This window comes from Drosophila tropicalis, unplaced genomic scaffold (assembly GCF_018151085.1).
Source record: "Drosophila tropicalis isolate 14030-0801.00 unplaced genomic scaffold, ASM1815108v1 contig_845, whole genome shotgun sequence".
In the NCBI taxonomy this organism is placed as follows: Eukaryota; Metazoa; Arthropoda; class Insecta; order Diptera; family Drosophilidae; genus Drosophila; species Drosophila tropicalis.
This window is the reverse complement of record NW_027173338.1, coordinates 6032796-6054522: the sequence shown is the minus strand read 5'-3', so window position 1 is coordinate 6054522 and position 21727 is coordinate 6032796. Positions and strand designations below refer to the sequence as shown.

The window sequence follows — 21727 nt, the reverse complement described above, 5'->3', positions numbered from 1 at the left end:
AAAAATTATTTTATTGTGCAATTATTAACACTTATTTTGATACTAAGTTTCCAACACTGTAGCATTTTGTAAGTTTCGATTATTTTTCAACACTAAATATCTAGTTTTAATCGTTTTCCAACACAATTATAGAACAAAAAATTCTAATCAAGTTACCCGTGCCAATTTGGATTTCGTTGGATTTTGTCAATGCCCCAACTTCGAAATGTAGAGAGTTCAGTATCACATTCAACATTGTGAAGTTAACATCAGCATTTCGTCTAGTTCTAATCCTGGCCGCACAAAATTTTCTAGTGTAAAAATGAAATTTCCGGTAAAACAAAAAAAAAAATTTAAAAAAATTAAAAAAAAAAAAAACTAAAAAAAAAAAAAAAAAAAAAGCTAAGAAGAAAACAAAAAAAGGAAATTCAATAAAAATCCTTAAAACGTCCTGGAGCCACAATAAGTATGATGGACTACTCGGAACGCGGTTGATGTCTACAAACACGAGGTAAATATTTTCATACTCCCACAGATTGTGCAGCTCAAGGATTATTTCTCTATAATCCTTGCCAATTTCCAGTGACGGAGCAGACTTTAAAGGATTTAGTGGTGTCCTTTGTCTCTATTGCTCAACGTTTGTTACACGGCTGACACCAAATTCCAATGCGAGTGAGTTTTGATTTTCATGTCACGATTGGCATGAGCTGTCATTAAATTTTCGTTCTCCATTTTGCATGGACCAGGGACTACTTCAATACTCTATAAAAGGCTGCCTGGACAATTTTTGGATTTCAAGGATCCCAATGGACCAATGGTATTGTTGATATATGCAGAGAGCTGTGTCAACAAATGCATTCATCTTCGGGACACACTTCTACACTAAACCTCATGAAGCAAGCAAGCAAGTCGTCTCACGTCTCAACACAATTCAAAAATCGGAATGGCGCAGATTCCACAACCCAACTTTATATAAGTCTATAATATTTATCAGACACATTGAAAAACACCGTCATCAATATACTCCTGGATTTGGATTTCAATATGAAGAACCCATTTGGCAATAGCGGCTAGTATTAGTTTAGACGATTTGCATATCCTATTTGTAATTCAAAATTTACTGTGACATAGATCGGTCCCCCACCCGATTCTACGAGCACAGAAACGCACTTGACCTTTGTATGATGTGAATGTTATAAATATGTACTGTTTAAATTTTTGTTTAATTTAATTTGGAGGAAAAATTGTTCTGGCAAATGCTGATTCATTGTTTAGCATTGTGTGGAATGGTCTGGCAATACTCTTTAGCCTTGCCCCATTGTAAGCCGACTCGGAAGTAAGACAATCTGGTAGGCCGAGAAAACGTATCGACTCTGTACATCAGAGAAGACGATAAAGACTTGAGTCGAAGGAAAGACGATAACAACGAATACAAATCAGATCTCGTACATTCTTATCCATTATCGGCCTCAAATATAGAACAAGAATTGTATGAAAGGAATGAAAGAGATGGAACTGGAATTTAGGAAAAAAACCAAAATGTTATCGATTTTTTCTACAACTGTCATAAGATGACAGTTTTTATTTATCCCTTTGAAAGCAAATTGGAACATGGGAATATGGGACTTCAAAAGAAGAGACTACTCGGAGATTTCCCAAACAAGATGGGCGAATAAAATGGTAAAAATTAATCTTGGGATGTTAAGTCTTAAATCATGATTATCTATTCGTTACAGAAAGTTTAAAGAATATGTATACTTGAGTCGAGGGTTATTTAGTTTTAGAAAACTCCCTGAATGTTTATCTACCTATGTTAATGTAATTAAATTGTGTCTCAAGTCGGTAAAGGCCAGACCAAACTTTATCATACCTAAAATATAAATTTGTACATTTTAGTAGATCAAAATTGTGGTCAAAATAATGACTAAAACCATTGTGGAAAGATTTGTTGCTAAAGTAAATCAGACTCAATGTTTTCATATTCATTTCATTTCTATAAACAGATTTGATAAAATCTTTTAAAACTATTTGAAAGATGTCTATATCTGACATTTTGAAAGTTGTCTATATCTGATGTCTGAAAGTCTTTAGGATTGATTATACAAAGCTAGATATAAGCCAGAAGAAATCTTCTTTGCTGCCTTGTCAATTTTAAGCAGCGAACATTTAAATTTTAGAGTTTTGTTAGTTTCGAAATTTTATTTTATTATCAGTTTGTGTGTGTGTGTTTGTGTGTTTGTGAAATTTGTTTTATGTTAGTTTATAATGGTTGCTTAATCATTATATTTGGTAGATTAATTCAAACTTATATATCAATTTTACATGTGACTACCAACCATCTTCATCTTCATCTTCATTATCATTATCATTAATTTTCCACACAATTGCAATATTTACTCAGTATATTTTGTTTTTGTATTAAACATTAGATTTTATGTCCTTTCTTCTGCATTCCGTTTCTATACAACATCATTTTCTTGCTTTGCTTTTGAACTTAGAGAATATTTCTTTCGAGAACTTATGCCAAATGAATTTTTTTGATTTTAAAATGTTTTGTTTTTTTCGTTTTTTTCTTTCTTTCTTTTATTTTTAGTTTTCGAAAATAATTGTAAGCTCGAATTTGTTTTGGTTAAAAACATGTCTCAGCTATCACTAATTAACCAATGGATTTAGTATTTTGTTTTTGTTTTTTGTTTTTGGGTTTCGGAATTCCTTAAAATTGCTTAATAACTAAACACGATCCAAATCCAACGATCTCATCCAATCCAAATACAATCCGATTAAGATATTTTCTTTTGGCTATAAAAATTAAATTAATTTGCTTGTTTTTGCTTCGGTTTTCTTTCTTTTTGTTTTTAACTTTTTGCACTATTTTTTTCTTGTGTGTGTTTTTGTTTGTTTGTTTGTTTATCTGTGTGTAGGTATTTCTTTAAAATATTACAACAAATAATTTGGTATTTTAGTTCAGTTTCTTTTTGTTTTTGTTTTTTTTTTTTTTGCATTTATTTTATTTTACTTTTATTATGTTTTTATTTTATTTATTTAAATTTTTGTTTGTTTGTTTATTTGTTTTATTTGTGGTGCTTGGCTAAGGCGACTTTTGTTTGGTTGTTTTTTTCATCTTTTTTTCACTTTGTTGTTTGTTGTTTTTGTGCTTTCTTCTTCATTTATCTGCTTCGTTCTCTGTCTTTCTTTTCGTTTTGCAATATCTTCGTTTCACAATTTGTTCGTTTTTTTCGTCTTTTGTTACACAAAAATTGAATAAATCCTATTTTTCCTTTCTGTTTTCGGGGTGGGGGCGGGGGGACGATAAAAATGAAAATCGCAAAAATCTTTCAACAGAATTCTGAATTTGAAAATAGAAAATTGCTCAAAAATTAAGAAATCAAACAAAACCAGAAATGAAAATAGATTGTTTTTCTTTTCATTTTTCATTTTTTAATTTATTAATTTGTGCTAGAAATTCGGCTATTAAAATTATTTAAGTTCCATTCCATACGCTTGAGAAAAGTTTTTTTTTTTTTTTTTTTTGGTATTTCCATCTTTTTTAGTAGTTTTCGTTTCTTTCCATTTTAGTTTCGTTCTTTTCTTTGTTTTTTTTTTTTTTTTTTGGTTTTTTTTTGGTTTTTGTTTTATTTTAACATATTCAGTCTTTCAGCTTTCAACATAAATAAATTAATTAAATTAATTTATTTAATTGCTTTAAACACAAAAATTGGAAAACAATGAAAAACGATTCACTTCTTGTTTGTGTTCAAGTTGCTGCCTGTAAATAATTTCGAGTTCTATTGCATTTATGTGGTAATTTCCATTTGTCTGCCTTATACGTTTGCATTTCCATTAAGATTTATAGCCAAAAAGTTCATTTGTTTCAAATGCGTTGCATGTTCGAACGCTTTTGAAATTGGGAAATTTTGAAAAAAATTTTATTCATCCGTTTAGTCAAAGTTGTTGGTTGTAAAAGCCAAAAGTTTGCTTTGCTTTCATTTAAAAGTTAATTAACTTATTTCTAGTTTTGGTGTAGTTTCTGTTTTCTGTTTATGTTTATACCCTTGCCAAAATTTGTTTTTGGAATAGTTTTCTACTACATTGATGGACGAATTGTCAACTTTTGCCTTACATTTCTTGAGTCTTGATCTCTTTCTGCGGTTGGTTTTCCTATAAAACATTGGCAAGTTGTAGATCAGCAATAAATTGAAGAGATCTCAAAGAGATTACTACTTATACAGAATCCTTATCATTTAATCTGAATTTGATGGCTTAATCTTTTAATCAAGCAGATACCCAACGGACAAGCAGAGTTCAAAAATACTTTCAACTCTTTAAGGTTTCAGATTTTTAAGACTGCGAATGATTTATAGAAAGAGTCCTACATAATGTAGGTACATATATCTGCCATCATCAAGCCCCTAGGTGTTTCTTAGAAGAGAAGAGTATTAGGTGGATAGGCTTCACTTAAAGACTTCCATTGAGGCTAAAGAAAACTGTTTATTGTTCGAGTTCTACTGTTTTTAGGATACGGGCTATTAATTCTACTATTAATCCAACAAGTCATCGATTGTTTGATCGTTGAACTAAATGTTATTATATCATAGAAGTCCACATTGTCGATTTCCCATTAAGAAGTTCCCCAGCAGATGCATTCTAAACTGAAAGCGATCCAGTTATTCTCAAATTACTTCCTGTCTCCTTAAAGCTGGTTTCAAGTAATATTAAGCTGTAGATCCTTATATTTAGCAACCGATTCGATGAGCTCATGCTCATGCAAAGTCTTAACAGGAGTCACTTGAGTTTTGGTGACGAATTCTAATAGGTAGACCAAGTCAGATGTAATCGAAAACAGATAGTCAATACTTCATTAGGCTTAATATTCGATTCTCAAGACTATTCATAAATTTACAAGGGTATAGAAAGCATCGACATGGCCGAAGTTACCCAGAGTCGAGTTTTGACTCTGGCATTTGTTTGTAGTGTTTTCTTGATTTATCATGTACATTTAAAAGTAATAATTATAAATGGTGGTAGTACATTATATATATATATATTCTTTTTTCATGCGCTTTGGTTTTGTCTCATAAACTGCTTTTGTAATTTAAAAACTTTTCAAGTGGACGTACGTACCATTTTCCGTCTGTTGTGTTTTTGGTTTTTGGTTTTTCAGTTTTCTTGGATTATTCAAAATTGTTTCTTAAATTTAATGTCTTATATATATTAATAAATATATAAAATTTTGTGTCTAAATTCAGTTGTTTTTAGGAGTTGTTCCAAAAATAATTGTACGGCCAGAACCGAGAAACAAAGAAATCTCTAACCATATCAAATATTCTCTTCATTTTCTTTCTTCTTTTTGTCTGTTTGGCATCTTTTGTCTTTTGTTTCCATTTGCTGTAGTAAGTGGGTGGGGCTTAAGATTATCGCTCAATATGCATAAATATGTCTCTTTCTTGATCTTGGTATTTTTCTTTATTTATTTTAGTTTTTGTTTCTAAATTCAAATATTCAATTTTTCTCTTATGGCATAAACCGGTCTTTTGTATTTTGTAAGGCAACTGCTTTATTTTTTTTTTGGTTTGTCACTGAATTTGTTAAATTTTTTGTATCCTTTTGGTATTAGGTTTTGGTTGTTGTGTTGTGCTTTTTGTATTGGTTTTCATTTTGTTCTCTCTTGTTAGTTATTAACTATTTCAACATAAAGTTTGGTTTTTGTTAAAAAAAAAAAATGAAAAAAAAACTAATAAAATATTTATTCCAAAAGCAGCCAAAATGGTTTTTTATGTTTCTTTGCCCAAAGTTTTATAAATTTGATTCCAGTTTAGTTTTTTTCTTCTTTTGTTTGACTCCTAAAAACAACGAAATATTTGAGTTTTTTTTGTTTTTTTTTTTTTCGTTTTTGTTAATTTTGCTGTGCCTTAAATGTTAATTTTGTTTAATTGGAAATTTCGTTTTTGTTTTTGTTGTTTAGTTAATATATTCTAGACATTTTTGTTGTAATTTTGAATTTGGTATTTAATTTGAAAACTTCTTAATTTAAAATATATTTGCAATTTTGTAGCCCAAACTGTGTATGCAGTTTACAATGCGCATCAAATTTGTTTGCTTTTTTATTTTTGTGGTTTTTATTAAATATTTTAAATATTTATTACTGATTTAAATAAAATCGATCCATTTGTTTAGGGGCTGGAAATGAATGTGTGAATAAATTGTACAAGAAAAACAAACAGAATAGAATTTTTGGAAAGAAAATTCAAAGGGAAAACTTTAATTGAGATAAAGACAAGAAAAAAACTTAATAGTTTAAACAATTTATAAAATTTAAACGTGTTAAAATATCAAAATGATTGGTGTCTATAACTGATAAATGATTAAAGCAAATAAATCAATAGAAACCTATAGATACGTAATTTAGTTGGTACTTTGGCCCCTTTAATGGAATTTTCGCTTTTTACCGCCACGTTTCTTGCCCTTGCCACCTCGGGATTTGGCCAATTTACGCTTTTTGCTGCCATCACCGCGAAGAGCCGATTCTCGGCTGATCTCACCAAGAATCTCATCACCCAATGTGCCTGTAATTGAAAAGAATATATTAGAGAGTTTTTTTCACTATATTGACAACACAAAAAGTAATCGAAAGAGCCAAGCAAATGATCGACTAGGACAACGTAAAGGTGGATTCAGAAAAGGGGTTTATATACGAATCGTCTTCTTGTTTGCCAAACATCACGTATACGTCATGTGACAACTACATTAAGTAAACATCGATTGGCAACTACGTTGACGTTTGTCAATAACTAAATATTACTTAGTCAAATATATTTGTATAACTTGTTTTAGATCTTTTGGTGAAAGTTAAACCCATTAAGATATACCAAATTACAGATAAGTCCCTTACAAATGTTTAAATTGTTGTCCAACCATTTCGAGATCTTCTTTGCTCAAAATTAATTACTTTTTGTTGTTGAAGTTTATCTTACCCAATGTGGTTAGCTTGCGTTGACGATGCTTGTCAGCCTTTGTCACTGGCAGACGCATTAAATAGGTCTCCTCGTACTCTTGTCTCTCCTTTTGAGTTTGAGATAAAATTTGTTGGGCACGTGAGCCGGAAGATATCTCAATTGGGGCGTCCAGACATTCCTCCTTCAGGTCCTGCATCATGGAGGCGCTGTAAAATGCAAATCAAGTTGAGTAAAAATGATAAAAGTAATAAAGGATAATGCTAATCTCACGTGATAGCTCTCTTTTTGGCACGTTCTAATGCCTTCTTTTCCTTATCGCCATCCCGTTCGTCGCCATCATAGAAAACTGGTTTAATACGTGGCGGTACATAGACACCTGTTTTGCCAGCTGTTGCCGCTTTGCGTGGCTTCTTTGCTGCTGCTCCTCCGGCTTCGTCATCTTCCTCCTCGCTGTCACTGCCATCCTCCTCATCGTCTTCATCATCTTCGTCGTCGTCCTGGCCATCAGCTGAATCATCATTATGCTTGGCTCCTGCTGCACTCATCATCTCTTCTGGATTTGGTTTATAGAGTGTGGGATCTGTACTGCTCGACACTCCTGTGGTCGCTGTTTTGACCAACTTATCGATCTGATACCGCAACTTGTGATCTATGGGTCGTATCTTTTCCAGCACAGTGCGTATCTCGATTAGACGTTCAATTGAAGGATCCCCCTCGATTGTCTCGCCGGAGCATTTGCGTAAGACGACATAAGTGAGATTAATCAAATAATCGAGCAGCATATGATATTTGACTTCCAGAAAACTCAGTCCATACTCGGTGGTCAGTTCACCGCTTTTGACACGTTGCAGCATTCCCTCAACCAGATCTGTGACCTGTTTAACATTGCTGTTCATTTCACCCAAGAGTTGAATGGCCTGTGGGATGTCCTGTTGTCCTTGGACTTCACAATCGTAATCAAGTGCCTGTAAAATAAAAATGATTCAAAATTAGTAGATGAATTAGGTTTTAGCTCGTTAATTAAATTTATTATCAATTTAATGTTTTTTTTTACAGCCCTCGGGAGTTGCCACCACGTGCGGTTACACTTATCGGCATGGCAGGGTTGCCATTGTTTAATCGCTTAAAAACTTTGAAACATTTCAATTTGTTTCAGAAACCAATTAGAATCAATTTTAAATTTTTAAGCATGATTTATATTTCTTGCTGCGATTAAACATAATAAGTCGGCGGTTTGCAATTTTCGGCTTGTTTGGCAATTTATTGCGCGTGTTTTGTTCTGACTGTACCATCATTTCATATTTTTAAATACGCCTCGTTCATATTTTGACCACATTTTGTTGCCACAAAATGCAATTAAAATAATTTGCCAATAATAATATGCAAATTTAACCAGAAATGCCATAAAAACAGGCAACAAACACACACACACACACACACCCACAAACATAAAAACCAACACTCTAAAGAATTTGTTATCAAAATAATTATTTGGTAAATTGCTAAATACAAAAATAATAAATACGCATACACACACATACATACATCATACATATTGATGTTTGTGGGTTTTGTGTGTGTGCTGGCGACAATGGCCAAAGTGCCAAAGAGCCTTTATACAAATATTACAATTTTGCAATTAATCTGAAAAAAATATACAAATTATATATACATACATCATATGCATATTCTCATTCTCTCCCCCTCTCTCTCTCCTAACGACCCCATTCCACCTCAAACGACCTCCTCCATACTGCTTTATTAATATTAATTGAAAATAAATGCAGCATAAGCCAGGGCGGTCAAAGAGCAATCCAGCATCATCAACATCATCAGCATCAGCAAGCCCCCAAGCAGCGGTGGGGGAGAGGATGGAGGGGGGCAGATGGCCCAAAAAATTTTTTGTAAAATGCAAATAATTAAATGGCAACCAATAAAATATGCAAATGAATTGTGTGCGGTGGCAAACACATGAGTTTTGGATGGTAAAGGATGTCTGTTACATCCCAAAGGGGGCGTAGGCGTAGCCAATGAGATGATATCTGTGTACTTATCTGTAATCAATTTAAATTTTCCTACATGCACAAGACAAGTGTCTGAAAGAGTTTAGTTGTCAATCACATTACAGAGATAAACAACAATTGAGAGCCACACCTAATTGTAGCACTAAAAACCTAAAAGTTATATTCAAACTTTCGGTTTGAAAAGTTATAGATTTGATGAAAACATTAAACAATTGTTGGAAGATATACTCTCTACTGAATTTACGGAAAAATAAGTAGCTTGCTGATAAACTTCCTAAAGTAAAAGTGGAAAAGACTAACAAAAGATATTTTCCGGCTAATTTTATTAGTGCTTTTAGTGTTCAGCGCTTTTGTGTTCACAAAGGATACGAATAGATCAAAGAGATATTCAAACTGCTAAAAGCGGTCTTTTGTCTTGACGTGGTCGAATGTCATTACATTAGCTTTTAAATGGCTCCGAAAATTGAGTTAAAATTCTAAAGTATTGGGACATATCGTGGCATTTTAGCCAAAATTGCCTATGCATTAGAAGTCTATGCAATATATAAACGCAATTACGCCTCTAACACGCACTTGACTCACGCCCAACAACAACAGCGATTATGTATTGTCCTGACTGCATAAGAGTCCTGTTGGTGGGGAGGGAGATAGAGGAGGTGCGTCGGGCCTTTGGTGCGCAATGTGCAGAGTCAAAAAACGCGTTAAATAAAACGTGGACATATTTTACCAGCAGCCAATTGCAAAAACTGTAAAACAACAACCACATATGTAAAAGAAGGATTGTGGGGCGGGCAAATGGGTGGTCTGGCTTGCGAAGAGTAAACCGTTGAGCAATGTATATATAGATATATATATATTTATGTATGTGTGTGTAGGGGCAACAAGGATAACAACTACAACAACAGTAACATCAACACATAGACCATGCCAAAAGCAATTACAACAAAATGGCAAACTCGCTAACCTTATAGAGTGCCCCCTTCACCATACCCTTTCGTATTCGCCACGCCCCGCCCCTCCCCCGCTTAAAAATCATACACCAACACAATGTGCCAAATGATTTTAAATTCGATAGGAGGAGGGATAAATGGATAGGAGTAAAATTGGAGGGGGCTTTTTGTGTAATTTTCAAATGCAGCCAATTCAGAAAGGGCCATGTTGTCGCTAGTTTGCATTAACCGTTATTTATCATTGGCCATTCGCCTGTAAGTAGGCAACGAAAATGCAATAATGCTGGGCCAGAGAGCAAAATGTATATACATATTTGCATCTGACATTCCGTATACACAAATAAATATATATAGTAGATATATACATATATATGTATACCCATCTCTTTCAGATGGACTCTCGAACGTAAATAAACAAGGTTTTTGTTTTATCACATTCATTTTGGGAGCTCCCTGACCCCCCTTGCCATTTGTTTTTTTTTTTGGCTGTTTTTGATTTTCCGTTTTTGCGCACTCGTGAATAAAATATAAAATGCAATTTCTGTTTGTTTGCCTCGACAGGTTATGACTGAGCCCCCAACCATCGCCCTCTCGCATCTCATCAGACTGAATTTAATGACAACAGTTGATGGCGGCTGACCACATTCACATTCCATCTTCTCTTCTTTCCATCCCTCATGCCTCTTGTGGGCTAAAATTTGTCCCGACTGCAATTATAATGGCGAGCATTTTGGTTTGCCAATTTATTTAATTTTTTTTTTTTTATTTTTAATATTTTTATTTTATTTCCCTGTGTGTGCGAGAGACTCAACAATAATTGCATAATATGCATTGCATATTTATAGGCGGTTGGAAATTGCATATTTTGTGTGTTATACAGAAAGTTGCATCAAAAAGTTCCCATAAAACAGACGGTCAACATCGACAGCCATGTAGAAATTGGCAAAATGTTGCCCTTTACTTAGTTGTTTCTACTTTGTACGATCTAACTGTAGAAACAGATGATACTTAATACATTAGTACAAAGATGTCTATTAAATTTAATTCTTTGGCATGAATATAACCCGAAGTAATCAGCATGCAACAATGATTAAGAGCAGTCCAACTGCTACACATATGGCTATTGCTCCTTAATCAATATTAACGACTATTTCTTCCTAACTCATTAACAGGTCTTAATGGTCGATTTGGTTCAAGATCTGCCACAACATAAGGGATAACTAAAGATTTGCATCTCCGGCTCTAAGCTAGACGAACCGACTGGCAACCGTAAGTAATGAATCGAATGATGGATTGAAAACAAATATCCATGGCCATGATGGATACCTCATGTCGGCATTGATGTCTCTCTGTCTCTTTGCCTCTCTCTGCACTGTCGCTAATTGGGAGCTGTTGGTAATCTCGTACATGAACAGGTGACTGCAGTAAGACTCAAAAATGCATTGCCAAATCCTTGGTCCTCAATCAGTGGTAAACACTTTACGTTTTCGTCGCAGTCCCCGTAATACACGAGGCAGGGGCGGGGGGCCAATCGCAGAACGTGGATTGTGATATGTGAATCCAAGAGGGAGAACTTATTTCAATTATAAAACTACAAATTGAGCATCATCGTTGTTGGGCTGACGCGACCACCGAACGACAAACCGTCGCCCCTTTGTCACTCTTAAACCACGGCAACGGCTGTTCAAAGTTAGACATAGTGATATAGTAGTCGGGGTTGATTTTGGGGGGATAGGTTGGGTAACGCATACGCGACGCCCATTAGAAATCGATTGACATAACTCAAAAATTGTGCAAATTAACGTAAAACCAGCGGACCCAACGACAATATGGGACCGGGATGGGGGCGATGGGGTGAAGCTTGACTCTGTAAGCAAAGGCCAAGGGTTCCGGAATGCGGGACGTAGTTGTGTGACTGGTTGTGAGTTAGAAATATGACCGGGGCTGAAAGAGTTGGCCTAAAATCTGGGAGTGGCGGGGATACTGCATACATAACTATGCGAATGTGTGTGAGGACAACGACAATGTTTGGCGGCCGCGTCGTTGCCCGCCGCCGCCAGATGAAATACGCGCAAAGGCTTGCAGCTAAACCGCAGTCATCCCACTTACCCACTCTATCCTACCCACCCATCCTCCTGCTACACATTTTCACCGCCAATAACCCCAAAATGGGACTCGAAATTTATGCAGGGTTGTCGTTGTCATTGCCTCTTGTTGTTGCTTATGTTGTTGCAGTTGTTACAGTTGTGTTGTAGTTGCTTTGCCAATAACCGAAATATTGATTAGATATAGGTGGTGGACCGAAGCACAGGGAGGCGCATATTTCAGAGAGTGAGGGACAGGACCAACTTGCTAATAAAATGAAACCACAGCGAGAATTAACGATTCGACATGCGTGTTCCGCATAATGATTTCTGGGTAATTTCGAGCAAAATTTTATTCTGTTACAAATCTATTTAGTGATCGTATATAGAAAGAACTAACTGTTAACCATTAGTTATACTTCTACACTCAAATTAAAGATGTTTAAAGATTAAAGATGTTTCAATTCCTTATTAAGACTGGTGTAAACCTTTCTAAAAGACTAAAGAGAGAAAACGACTCAAAGCTTATCTTAAACTGTGTTAATTTGGACTAAGCCCATCGACCTTGTGATGGCGATCTGGTTTGGCCATTAGTAATACTAAATTCTAGAACAATTTATATATATATTAAATTAGATATTTGTCTTTAAATATAAAGAAACTAACTATTGACAACAAACATATTTGTTAGTTATTAGCTAAGGATACACACACATCACCAAAACATAGAACAAATGAACAAAAGCAAAAGGTTGCTTCATCAGCAAACTCATTATTTTACATTCTTTAATGTACATATTTCATATTGTATGTTGTATCATGGAAGCTTCCCCAACTTAAATCAAGTTGGTGCAAAAACTATAACATACTTCCTTGTCATACACAGAACCGCTTTATCTGCTATCTAAGAACGTATTTTAAAGGCTTGGTAATACAATTATCTTCTTTTCATTCTTTTAGCTGTTTTTTCGCATCATTTTCATATGGGGAAGAAAATCGTTTTAAACCTTTACGTAATTTACGCTACTGTTCTATCGCCATTTTGATTCGATTGAACTGGTATCCATGTGCTGGCATTTGATTTCCCTATCCAAAAAGTCTGCACTAAGCTGTCTAAAAATTGTTGACATTTGCCACTAGTTATATCGTATTATTTGTTATGTTCCAAACTACTACACCTGCCACCCCTCTCCAGCATGTGTCACTTCTGTCAAAGAGTGTGTGGTGTGGACATTTTTTGGTACAATGCAAAACGGAAATGAAACTTTTGCGGTAAAGCAAAATGCAAATGAACAAATATTTCTATATATCATAGCTAAATATACAAACCTAGGTGCATACACGATGACATTTGCATTAGGTATATAATGCACTTATGTACTACAGATATATACATATATGTATATACAGCGCATTTATATGGCGGACATATAATTGCATATTTCATGCAGAACAAATAGCCAACGCATTTTGCCGCTTCAATTGGCATTTTGGCAATTTTCGAACTTTTCAACCAGACAAAAAGGAAAGAAGAAAAAATTGAAATAAAACAACAAACGCGTTGCAGCATATCGAGGTGGTCATTATTTATTTAAATAATTGACTAGGCAACTCAACAATGAAAAAAAAAAAGAAATTAAAATTCTATAAAATATGGCGAAACTCAAGCGGAAAGCAAAAAATAATAATTGCCAATTCGCAATGGCTGACAAAGGCGGCAAATACACGGGAAAAACAGGAATGGAAAGAGCAAAGAGAAGGCTGCTAATTTTAATAAATGAATAGGGGTACGCCATGCGGGTAAATCGGTGGATGGCTAAAAATTTATGGCCATTATCAATAATCGAGGTAATGGAAATTTCGGTTGGGTGCTCATGGCAACAGAATTAATTGAAAATTTTCAAAATAGAGTGGGGGCAAACATCGCATGTCATTTAGCGGGTGGACAGAAATGTGAGCGGAGCTTTAGTTCTAGTACTTTAATATTAATGGAAAAGCATTTTAAAATAATAATACTGTACATATAAGCCATACATTCAATAATAACCAAAGATTATAACAATTTTTCAGTCAGCTAAAGAGATTTTTCAAAACCATCGTCCGAGTGCGATTCATTCAAACTTGGAACGAAATCCAAGCAAAGAAAAAAGCAAAAATTATTCAGGCAACAGCATAGGGAAATTGCTTTCTTCTTTTTCTTCTCATTTGTTGATACCATTGCCCATACGCCGTGTGGTCGGCTACGATTTTTTTGTTCTTGCCAAGCAAACGCAAGTGTCAAAGCAAGCCACATACATACATACACCCACACACTCTCATACACGCACAGAAGAGTTAAAAAGTAGGCGTGAACGAACAATGTTGCCTTTTTTTTTGAAAAAGCAATTTTCATTAACAAACACTCATCAAAAAAAAGGAAAGGAAAAATGGGCGTATATCTATACAAACGAAAGTTAAATCTCTTTTGAAAAAAGATTAAAAAAAACAGAATAATTCTATTAACCAATATTTTAAGGAATGAGCAATCTAATCATTTTGTGAATGAAATTCAATAAAATACCTTATAGATGGTAATTTTCAAGTTTATTCCATTACATAAACAAATTAATTCATTTTTAAAAGTGAGTGTAATTATATCATTTAAAAATAAATTGTTTAATAATTTGCAGACCACTAAACACTTCATCAAGCAATTGTTAATTCGTGTGACCTTTCTCAACTTTTTAAAGTTAATAACACAACAATTAAATTAATGACTATAAACAATTTTAGAACAATATTTATTAAATTCAAACTGAATAGATAAATAATAATGTACTAATTGTCACGCGCCTTAACTTGGTTTATAGAAATGTTATTAAGTTGGCGTTTTAAGCGGATTTTAATGAGTGAAGAAAAATAACCTAATTTAAATTATTTAAAAATCATTCTTAAGGTTCAATTCTTTAGTAAAACTTAAGTTATTTTGTTTCTAAAGGGATTCGGACTATAAGAGTGCTAAGAGGACATGAACATGGACGATATGGAGAGGTTCTGTTTGACGGAATAAGAATTTAATTATTTTAACAATTTTATTCTAAATGTGTTTCTAAATACATTTTTTTTAAGCTTTTACAGAAATATTTGTTAGAGAGTATATAAAACTTCTGCACTCTAATCTGAATTTTTCTTGTTTTTTATTAATATTATTTATATTCGCTGTCTGATACAATGCAGAGAAAAAATCATGCTTTCCTCTCTCTCTCTCTCTCTCTCTCTCATTCTCTCTGTCGCAAACAGAAAAAGAATTAACAGAACAACAACAAGGAACAGAAACAGAACATGGCTATGAAATATTGCCAATCAGAAATGAAACCGAAAATAAATCGATTGTTTCAACAGAACGCACACACAACAACCAAAAACGACACTGGCACGAGACAGAAAAATAACAACAACAACATGGAAATGTGTGTGTGTGTGTGTGTGTGTGTGTGGAATGAAAGAGCAAGAGCAATGTTTGGGATCATCTCATCCTTCCTTTTGGCTCAGGCTCGCTGAATTTTTGCGTTACGCGAAAAAAAAACCAATCCTAGGCAACGAGTTCAGAGTGGGAGTGGAAATGGGAATACTGCAGCATCGCTTGATGTACATATGTATAGGTATGTGTGTGTGGATGTTTGGGTGCAAATTGAAACAGAGTTCTAGCCCCAAACCAAAAGCAGCCCAACCTGGCCCCGCCATCATCTCAATCGCAGTCGAATTGAATGCCCATGCCCATGTGTCGCTTGTTGGATCGTTTCATGGGCCTGGTCCTCGTTGTCGTCGACGTTCTCGTCGTGTCGCTGCGCCGCTTCTGGCCAACTCTGGCTCGCGGGCACAACAAGCGCGCTGAGTGGTTGCCTGGGGACAGCGGGCAAAGTGGGTGGTGGTGGGTTATTTGGTTGCTCGGCTGGTTGGGTATAGTGCACGTTGCATTTGCATGTGTGAGGCATAATTGGACAGCATGGAACGTGAAGCTGGAGCTCCATCTCCCTTCCTTTTTCTCTTCCTCTCTCTCTCTCTCTCTCTCTCTGTCTCTGTATGTCAGTCTCTGTTTCTCACTCTTGCTTTACTCGCAACAGCATTGAATGGCAGGCTACAATTTCTTTTTTTTTTTTTTTTGCGTCCTCCGTTTTTCCTATCTGCCTGGGCCTTTGCATATTGATGATGATTCTGACCTGTTCTCTACCCATTCCCTTTCTTACCCAAACTACTTTCTCGCTCGCTCGCTCTCACTCTTTCTCTCTCTGTCTTGGTTTTTTCTCTCTGTCGGTCTTTGACATAGCTGTTATTGTTGGCTGCCTTTTTGTGCAATCCAAAAGGTAGACTCGTTTTTGCTTTAAAAAAAGTAACTTTATATTAAGTCAATACCTCTATTGATACCCTATAAACAATTTAATCTTTGACTAGTTATTAACTGGAGTTTGCTGTAGTCATTAACTTCTTCAACTAATTCTAATTAATTAACAACTAATTATTCTTTGCATTACACACAAACAAAGAAGAGATGGATTTAAGTATTGATCTTTAAAGACTTTACATAAGAGTCTTCAATCTTAATGTACTTCTCTTTTACCCTAGACAACATTCACAACAAAAAGTAACTCTTGGCCATAGAATGAGAGCACATCTGATTGGGTGCAGAACAGCAACAACAAATGCAAAGAGATAAACTAAACTTTGCTTTGGAGTTCGATATGTATGCACGTAAGTTAGTTCAATGGAAACCTCATTAGCTGAACTTTATAGGAATTAAAAAAGGATTGCCAAGCTATTAGCTATAGGAAAAAAAGGTGAAACTTTACTTTTGTTAATGTGAATTAAGTTACTTAAGCTGTTGAGAAAGGTGTCCTTTCAAAGTACATATGTCAAAGTCATAATTGGACAGAAAGGACCCAAAATAATCACAATCAATATATTTAAAATAGTAATTCTTAATCAGGACCCAAAATAAAAACAATTCATTTTTCGTAGTAATTCTTAACCACTTCAGACCAAAACTTTCTAGATTTTCTTTCTGGTTGTAGGTAATACACATATACGTATACGTGTATATACGTATAAAGGATTCATTTGCCTCAAACCAAAGTAAAATGTTTCAGGAACTCAGTTCTCAAAAAAGGATTGGGTCTGCAATCTGTCCATTTAAAATTTAATTTAATTTTCAATTAAAAGTATTTCCAACACTTTTACCAACGCAATGGCATACAAAAGTAGTCTGACTAATTTAGTTATGACGAAATTGAATATTGAGTAAAGTTATTCTTTTGATTTATTTAGCTATCGAGAAAATGTTGTCGTTGATTTTTCCCATTGGGTGTGTCCGTTCGTTCTCTGCACATTCAACCGAATATTATTTAAAAAATGTAGAAAAAATCGTACGATTGTGTATATAGAATATATACGAATACGCTGAAATGGGAAACCTGAGCGTTATATGGCCAAAAAATAAATAAAAAAATAAAATAAAAACAATGCGACAACAACAACAGAAAAAAGCAATAACAGGCAACAAGGAAAAACAGAGGGTAAGGGGGAAAGACTCCACATAAATTTACGTGCCAATAAAATAAACAAGCGCGGAGTTTTTGGTGACTCGCCAGTGGAAATATAACAACGCGAGCAAAATGGGGGAAATGGCATAAAAGAGACAGAGATAGCAAGAGTAGGAGAGAAAAGGAGAAAGAGTGAGATAGACTTGCAGGAAGAGGCAACCGGCAGAGGCTTTTTGCCATTTTATACACACCAATATATACACAAACACACACACACACAGAGGGAGATATTCACTCTCAACTCTTATGTCCTTCCATGCATGCATAAATCGCGCGAATTTTTAACGTTGATTGTAGTAGAGCAGGCAAAAATAACCGTGCGGTGGGTCCACTCGACTCCACTCTGCTCTGTTTGTTATTGCAAAAGCGTTGAAGAGCAGGAGAGTGGGGATGGAGTGTGCCATTGGAGGTCTCTGCTAACCAGCACAGCGTAGCCCAGACCATTGCAGACATTGTCACAACAAAATGCTTCGCGAATTTTATATAAATTTTAAATACAATTTGCTATTGAGCCACCCCATGTAGTATAACAACAAATGGCAAAAATTTCTGTGCCCAAAATGTAGAAAGAGGTAGAGAGGTGGAGAAGAGAGGCAGCAGACGGGTTGTTAGTGGGGGTGGTAAGGTGTGTGGGTAAGTGAGTGGGTTGTTACCTTTGCCAGGCGGACGAACTGTCGCGTAATTGGAAATGTGTATTGTTTGAAGATAGCAAATGTAAAGATAGCTATTTGCTTTTGTACCACGAAAAATTTATAGATTTTATATACAAACGAAATGCTATGGCATATTTAAAATATAAATGTTAAGACATTTAAAGTAGAGACAAGATAAGTTAGTAGTTCAAGAAAAACCAAACGTTTGACCTTGGCTAAGGTACAATTTGAACATAAACAAGTCCTTGGGCCTTGGTTTTTTTAAATACGTAACAAAAGCATATATACAACACTCAGTTTTCACGTTTGATATCTTCAAAGTTTCTTAATTGTAAGAGTTATAAAATGAGTAAAAAACTAAACAGATCTAAACATATATAACCCAAAAACCAGATACGTTCCACAAAACGTTGAGAATGTTTCTTCATAAATTATTTTTAAAAGGCATTTAATTAAAAGCATAATTCTATATAATTCTATATAATATCCAAGGTAATTGAAATTACATTCTTTTACAACATTTATTTGAATGCAATATAAAATTAAATCACTGAATTGAGTCATTTGCAAAATGAATCTTTTGTTCAATCACTAAACAAGGATGGCTGCTTAGCACCAGCAGCATGAACCAATTTACCACCCACTTAACCTTCTTCACACACACACAGCACCCGCCCTTCATTTGCTCCTTCCTTCCATGTCTTTTGTAATTTACAAACAATCAGACAAGTGAAATTTTCAACATTATATGCCCGCAAATCTACTCACGCATCGTCAGCCTTAAGCCTCGTTCATGAACTTGACTCTGCGCCACTGCGACGCGGCATTGCGACATTCACTCGGTGGCCTTCTTCACTTGACTCTCTCCTCGCTTATCAAATCCTTGAAAGCCATGCTCGTCTATTCTATTTCAAAAGCAAAAAAAACACAAGAAAAAAAACAAGTATCCCATATCGAAAGCGGAAAAAAGAATATTTTTTGCCCTCTTTCTTTTTTTTTTACCAAAAACCAGGACAAAAGACGACTACAGAGTGCTGATGAATGAATGAGTGGATAAGTGAATGAGTGAGAATGCAGTTGCCACCGCAAGAGATGCGAGTTGTAGATAAATTTCATAAATTAAATGGACAACAGCCAACACACACACACACACGGATATGTATGTATGTACTAAGTACAGGAGGACTCAGAAGCATATTACCGTAAAATTGCCGAGGCAACCCCTTTGAAAAAAAGAATAAAAAAGAGAAACAGAAAATCTCATTACAATTTCAACGCGATCAGACAAAGCAGAAAAGACTGCAGAGGAAACCCTGCTGATGAAATGGATTTTTATCCCAAAATAGGACATAAGCGAATATGGGAAAGCGAAATACGAAAGAAAGTGAGTGAGTGGAAGAAAGCGAAGAGAATTATGGCAAAACATAGGAAAAACCCATAACAAAAACGTCAACAGCCAAGGCAAAAAAAAAAACACCAGAAAGGAACGCAAAAAAAAAAAAAAAAAACTGTATGGAAAAAAGAAATCACGACATCAGCAAAAGTGGAAACCATTCCCATAAACTCCTCCTGCTGATGGTCCACGGCGCGTAAAAAATGCAAATCCCAAGTCAAAGCTTAGCGCCGTAGTCCTTCTGCACGTGTGGCAACCTGGCAACATACGTGTCCCAACTCCCCCTTCAACCACCCCCCATTCCTTCCCAATCCCCCACATATACGTATGAGTAATGGAGAAAGAAAAAAAAAAAACAACAAGTACGCAGGAATGGAATTTCAAAACGTATGTCCCGGCATAATGCAACGAACTCGGTCTACTCTGTGTAGACCGCTGTTGCTGCTGCTGCTGATGCTGGTCAGCATAACTGACGCTTGGAAGGGAACTCGGGAGTTTGGGGCCACGGCAAATTCAATAAAAAATGAGAAAAAAATAAAGAGTGGCTGGATGGATGGGGGAATAAAAAACCTGAGTAAAGTTTAAATGGTGTGGGTAAGGAGCATCAGCAGCACTCCGAAATGGGTGGTTCTCGCTCTCGCCGGATCAATGACGAAAGTGCGTTGAAGTGTAGCACAAACAATGGCAAAAAGGCATAAGCAAATGGTCCACAAGAGATATTCTCTAATGCATATGTGTGTGCTCTGGGTGTGTGTATGTGAGCGGAAGGAGAGGAGTAAAGGAAAAATACATATTTGAAATCCAGATAGGATTCATTCCCATTGTATGTTTAGGTTTTTACGATGAACAACGTAAAATAAAGAACAAAAAAATTCGTCTAAATGCACTTATTGTAGGTAAAAGCGTTTCAAATGGCGGCAGTAAAAGTTTTCAATATTTTTCAAATATATCAAAATCTAAATCAAAAAAACAAACACCTTTATTTGCCTTCAAATATGCATTGCAAATGGAAAGATTTCAATAACACTTTAACTGAAACTCTAAGTCCTAAATGATTATGATTATTTGAATAAGTATTTAAAACCAATTGCGGTTTCCACTCACTCACGTAACTTTTCTCAAATTAGTTGAATCAAGGATTTAAAAAAAATAATCAATCAAAAAATTAATATTGTTTCTTGCTCCATAAGAGTAAGAAATTGAATATGTATTACCCTTTAGTGTCTGTTAGATTTATTGGCCAAAACAGTTTCATTGCATCTTATGAGACTGAACTGAATCTGGCTTGGCTTGGGTCGTTAGAAATGTCAGTATCCAGTATGACTAGTGGCCAGCTGTCAGGAACCATTACGCGCTATTTAAAAGATGCTTCCGTTCACTGAGCTCACAGAGGAAGCATTTCGATGAGAAGGAACCCAACCAACAAATGGCCATTAGCCAGACTCCAAGCTGAGGAGGAGTGCAGCAACGAAGTAAAAGGGCCAAAAGGGCCAACTAAACAGACGTCAAAATCATTCCCATTACAAGGAGGTGGAGGTGGTCGAGCCAGGATTGTTGCAGTCATCCAGCAAACAATGAAAAGACGACAACCGCCATTTCGCCTCATCTGACTGTCCTGTCCTGTCCTCAGTGCGGTGGTCGGTAAAGTGGTGGTGGTGGTGGTGGTGCTGGTCAACTGTCCAGCCTTAACCCGTCAGCCACATGCCTGAACGCGGCATGGAAAACAAAAAAAAAAAAACGAAAACGAAAGGAAGACTACGGAACCATTGTGGCTAGTCCAAGCTCAAGTAGCTTGTGTGTCATTTTTTCCGTTTTCTGCTTTTCGTTTTTTGGATTTTTTTCTTCTTTTTGTATTTTGTTGTTTTCGTTTGGGGAAACTTTGCTCTATTTCCGCCGTTCGTTGGTTGTCTGGTTGACGTTTTTAGCGCGCGGAAAAGGAATTGAAGGGAATGCTGAAGTAGAAGCATCCAATGCGGTTGTCAGTTGCTTTATGAGACGGACTCGCGTTCGCGTTCACCCCCCTTTGTGTCGGCATTTTGCATGCAAAGCGAAAATGTTGTCGCTGTTTAATGTCAAACGTTGACTTTTTTTGGTGTGCTTTGTTTCTTTGGTCCT

The 21727-nt window shown here is 35.5% G+C and overlaps 1 protein-coding gene and 1 long non-coding RNA gene across 3 annotated transcripts in view; one reads left to right on the top strand and one right to left on the bottom strand.

The window, feature by feature from the left end:
- Positions 1 to 281: 281 nt before the first annotated feature.
- On the top strand, positions 282 to 8734 carry LOC137581016 (uncharacterized). 2 transcript variants are annotated; one of them, XR_011033053.1, is made up of 4 exons: positions 282 to 490; positions 563 to 651; positions 726 to 1659; positions 8720 to 8734. It is a non-coding gene; the product is annotated as an uncharacterized lncRNA (long non-coding RNA). The 2 variants fall into 2 exon arrangements; XR_011033052.1 differs by lacking the exon at positions 8720 to 8734 and adding an exon at positions 1716 to 1730.
- Positions 6208 to 21727, bottom strand: part of LOC137581015 (neuroguidin) — a 53171-nt gene continuing 37651 nt past the window's right edge. The window contains exons 2-4 of the mRNA XM_068295171.1: positions 7203 to 7897; positions 6951 to 7138; positions 6208 to 6542 (exon numbers count right to left, since the gene is read on the bottom strand). Of these exons, the coding sequence (XP_068151272.1) occupies positions 6403 to 6542; positions 6951 to 7138; positions 7203 to 7897 (1023 nt within the window). The 3' untranslated portion in view covers positions 6208 to 6402. The remainder of the gene's footprint in view (positions 6543 to 6950; positions 7139 to 7202; positions 7898 to 21727) is intronic.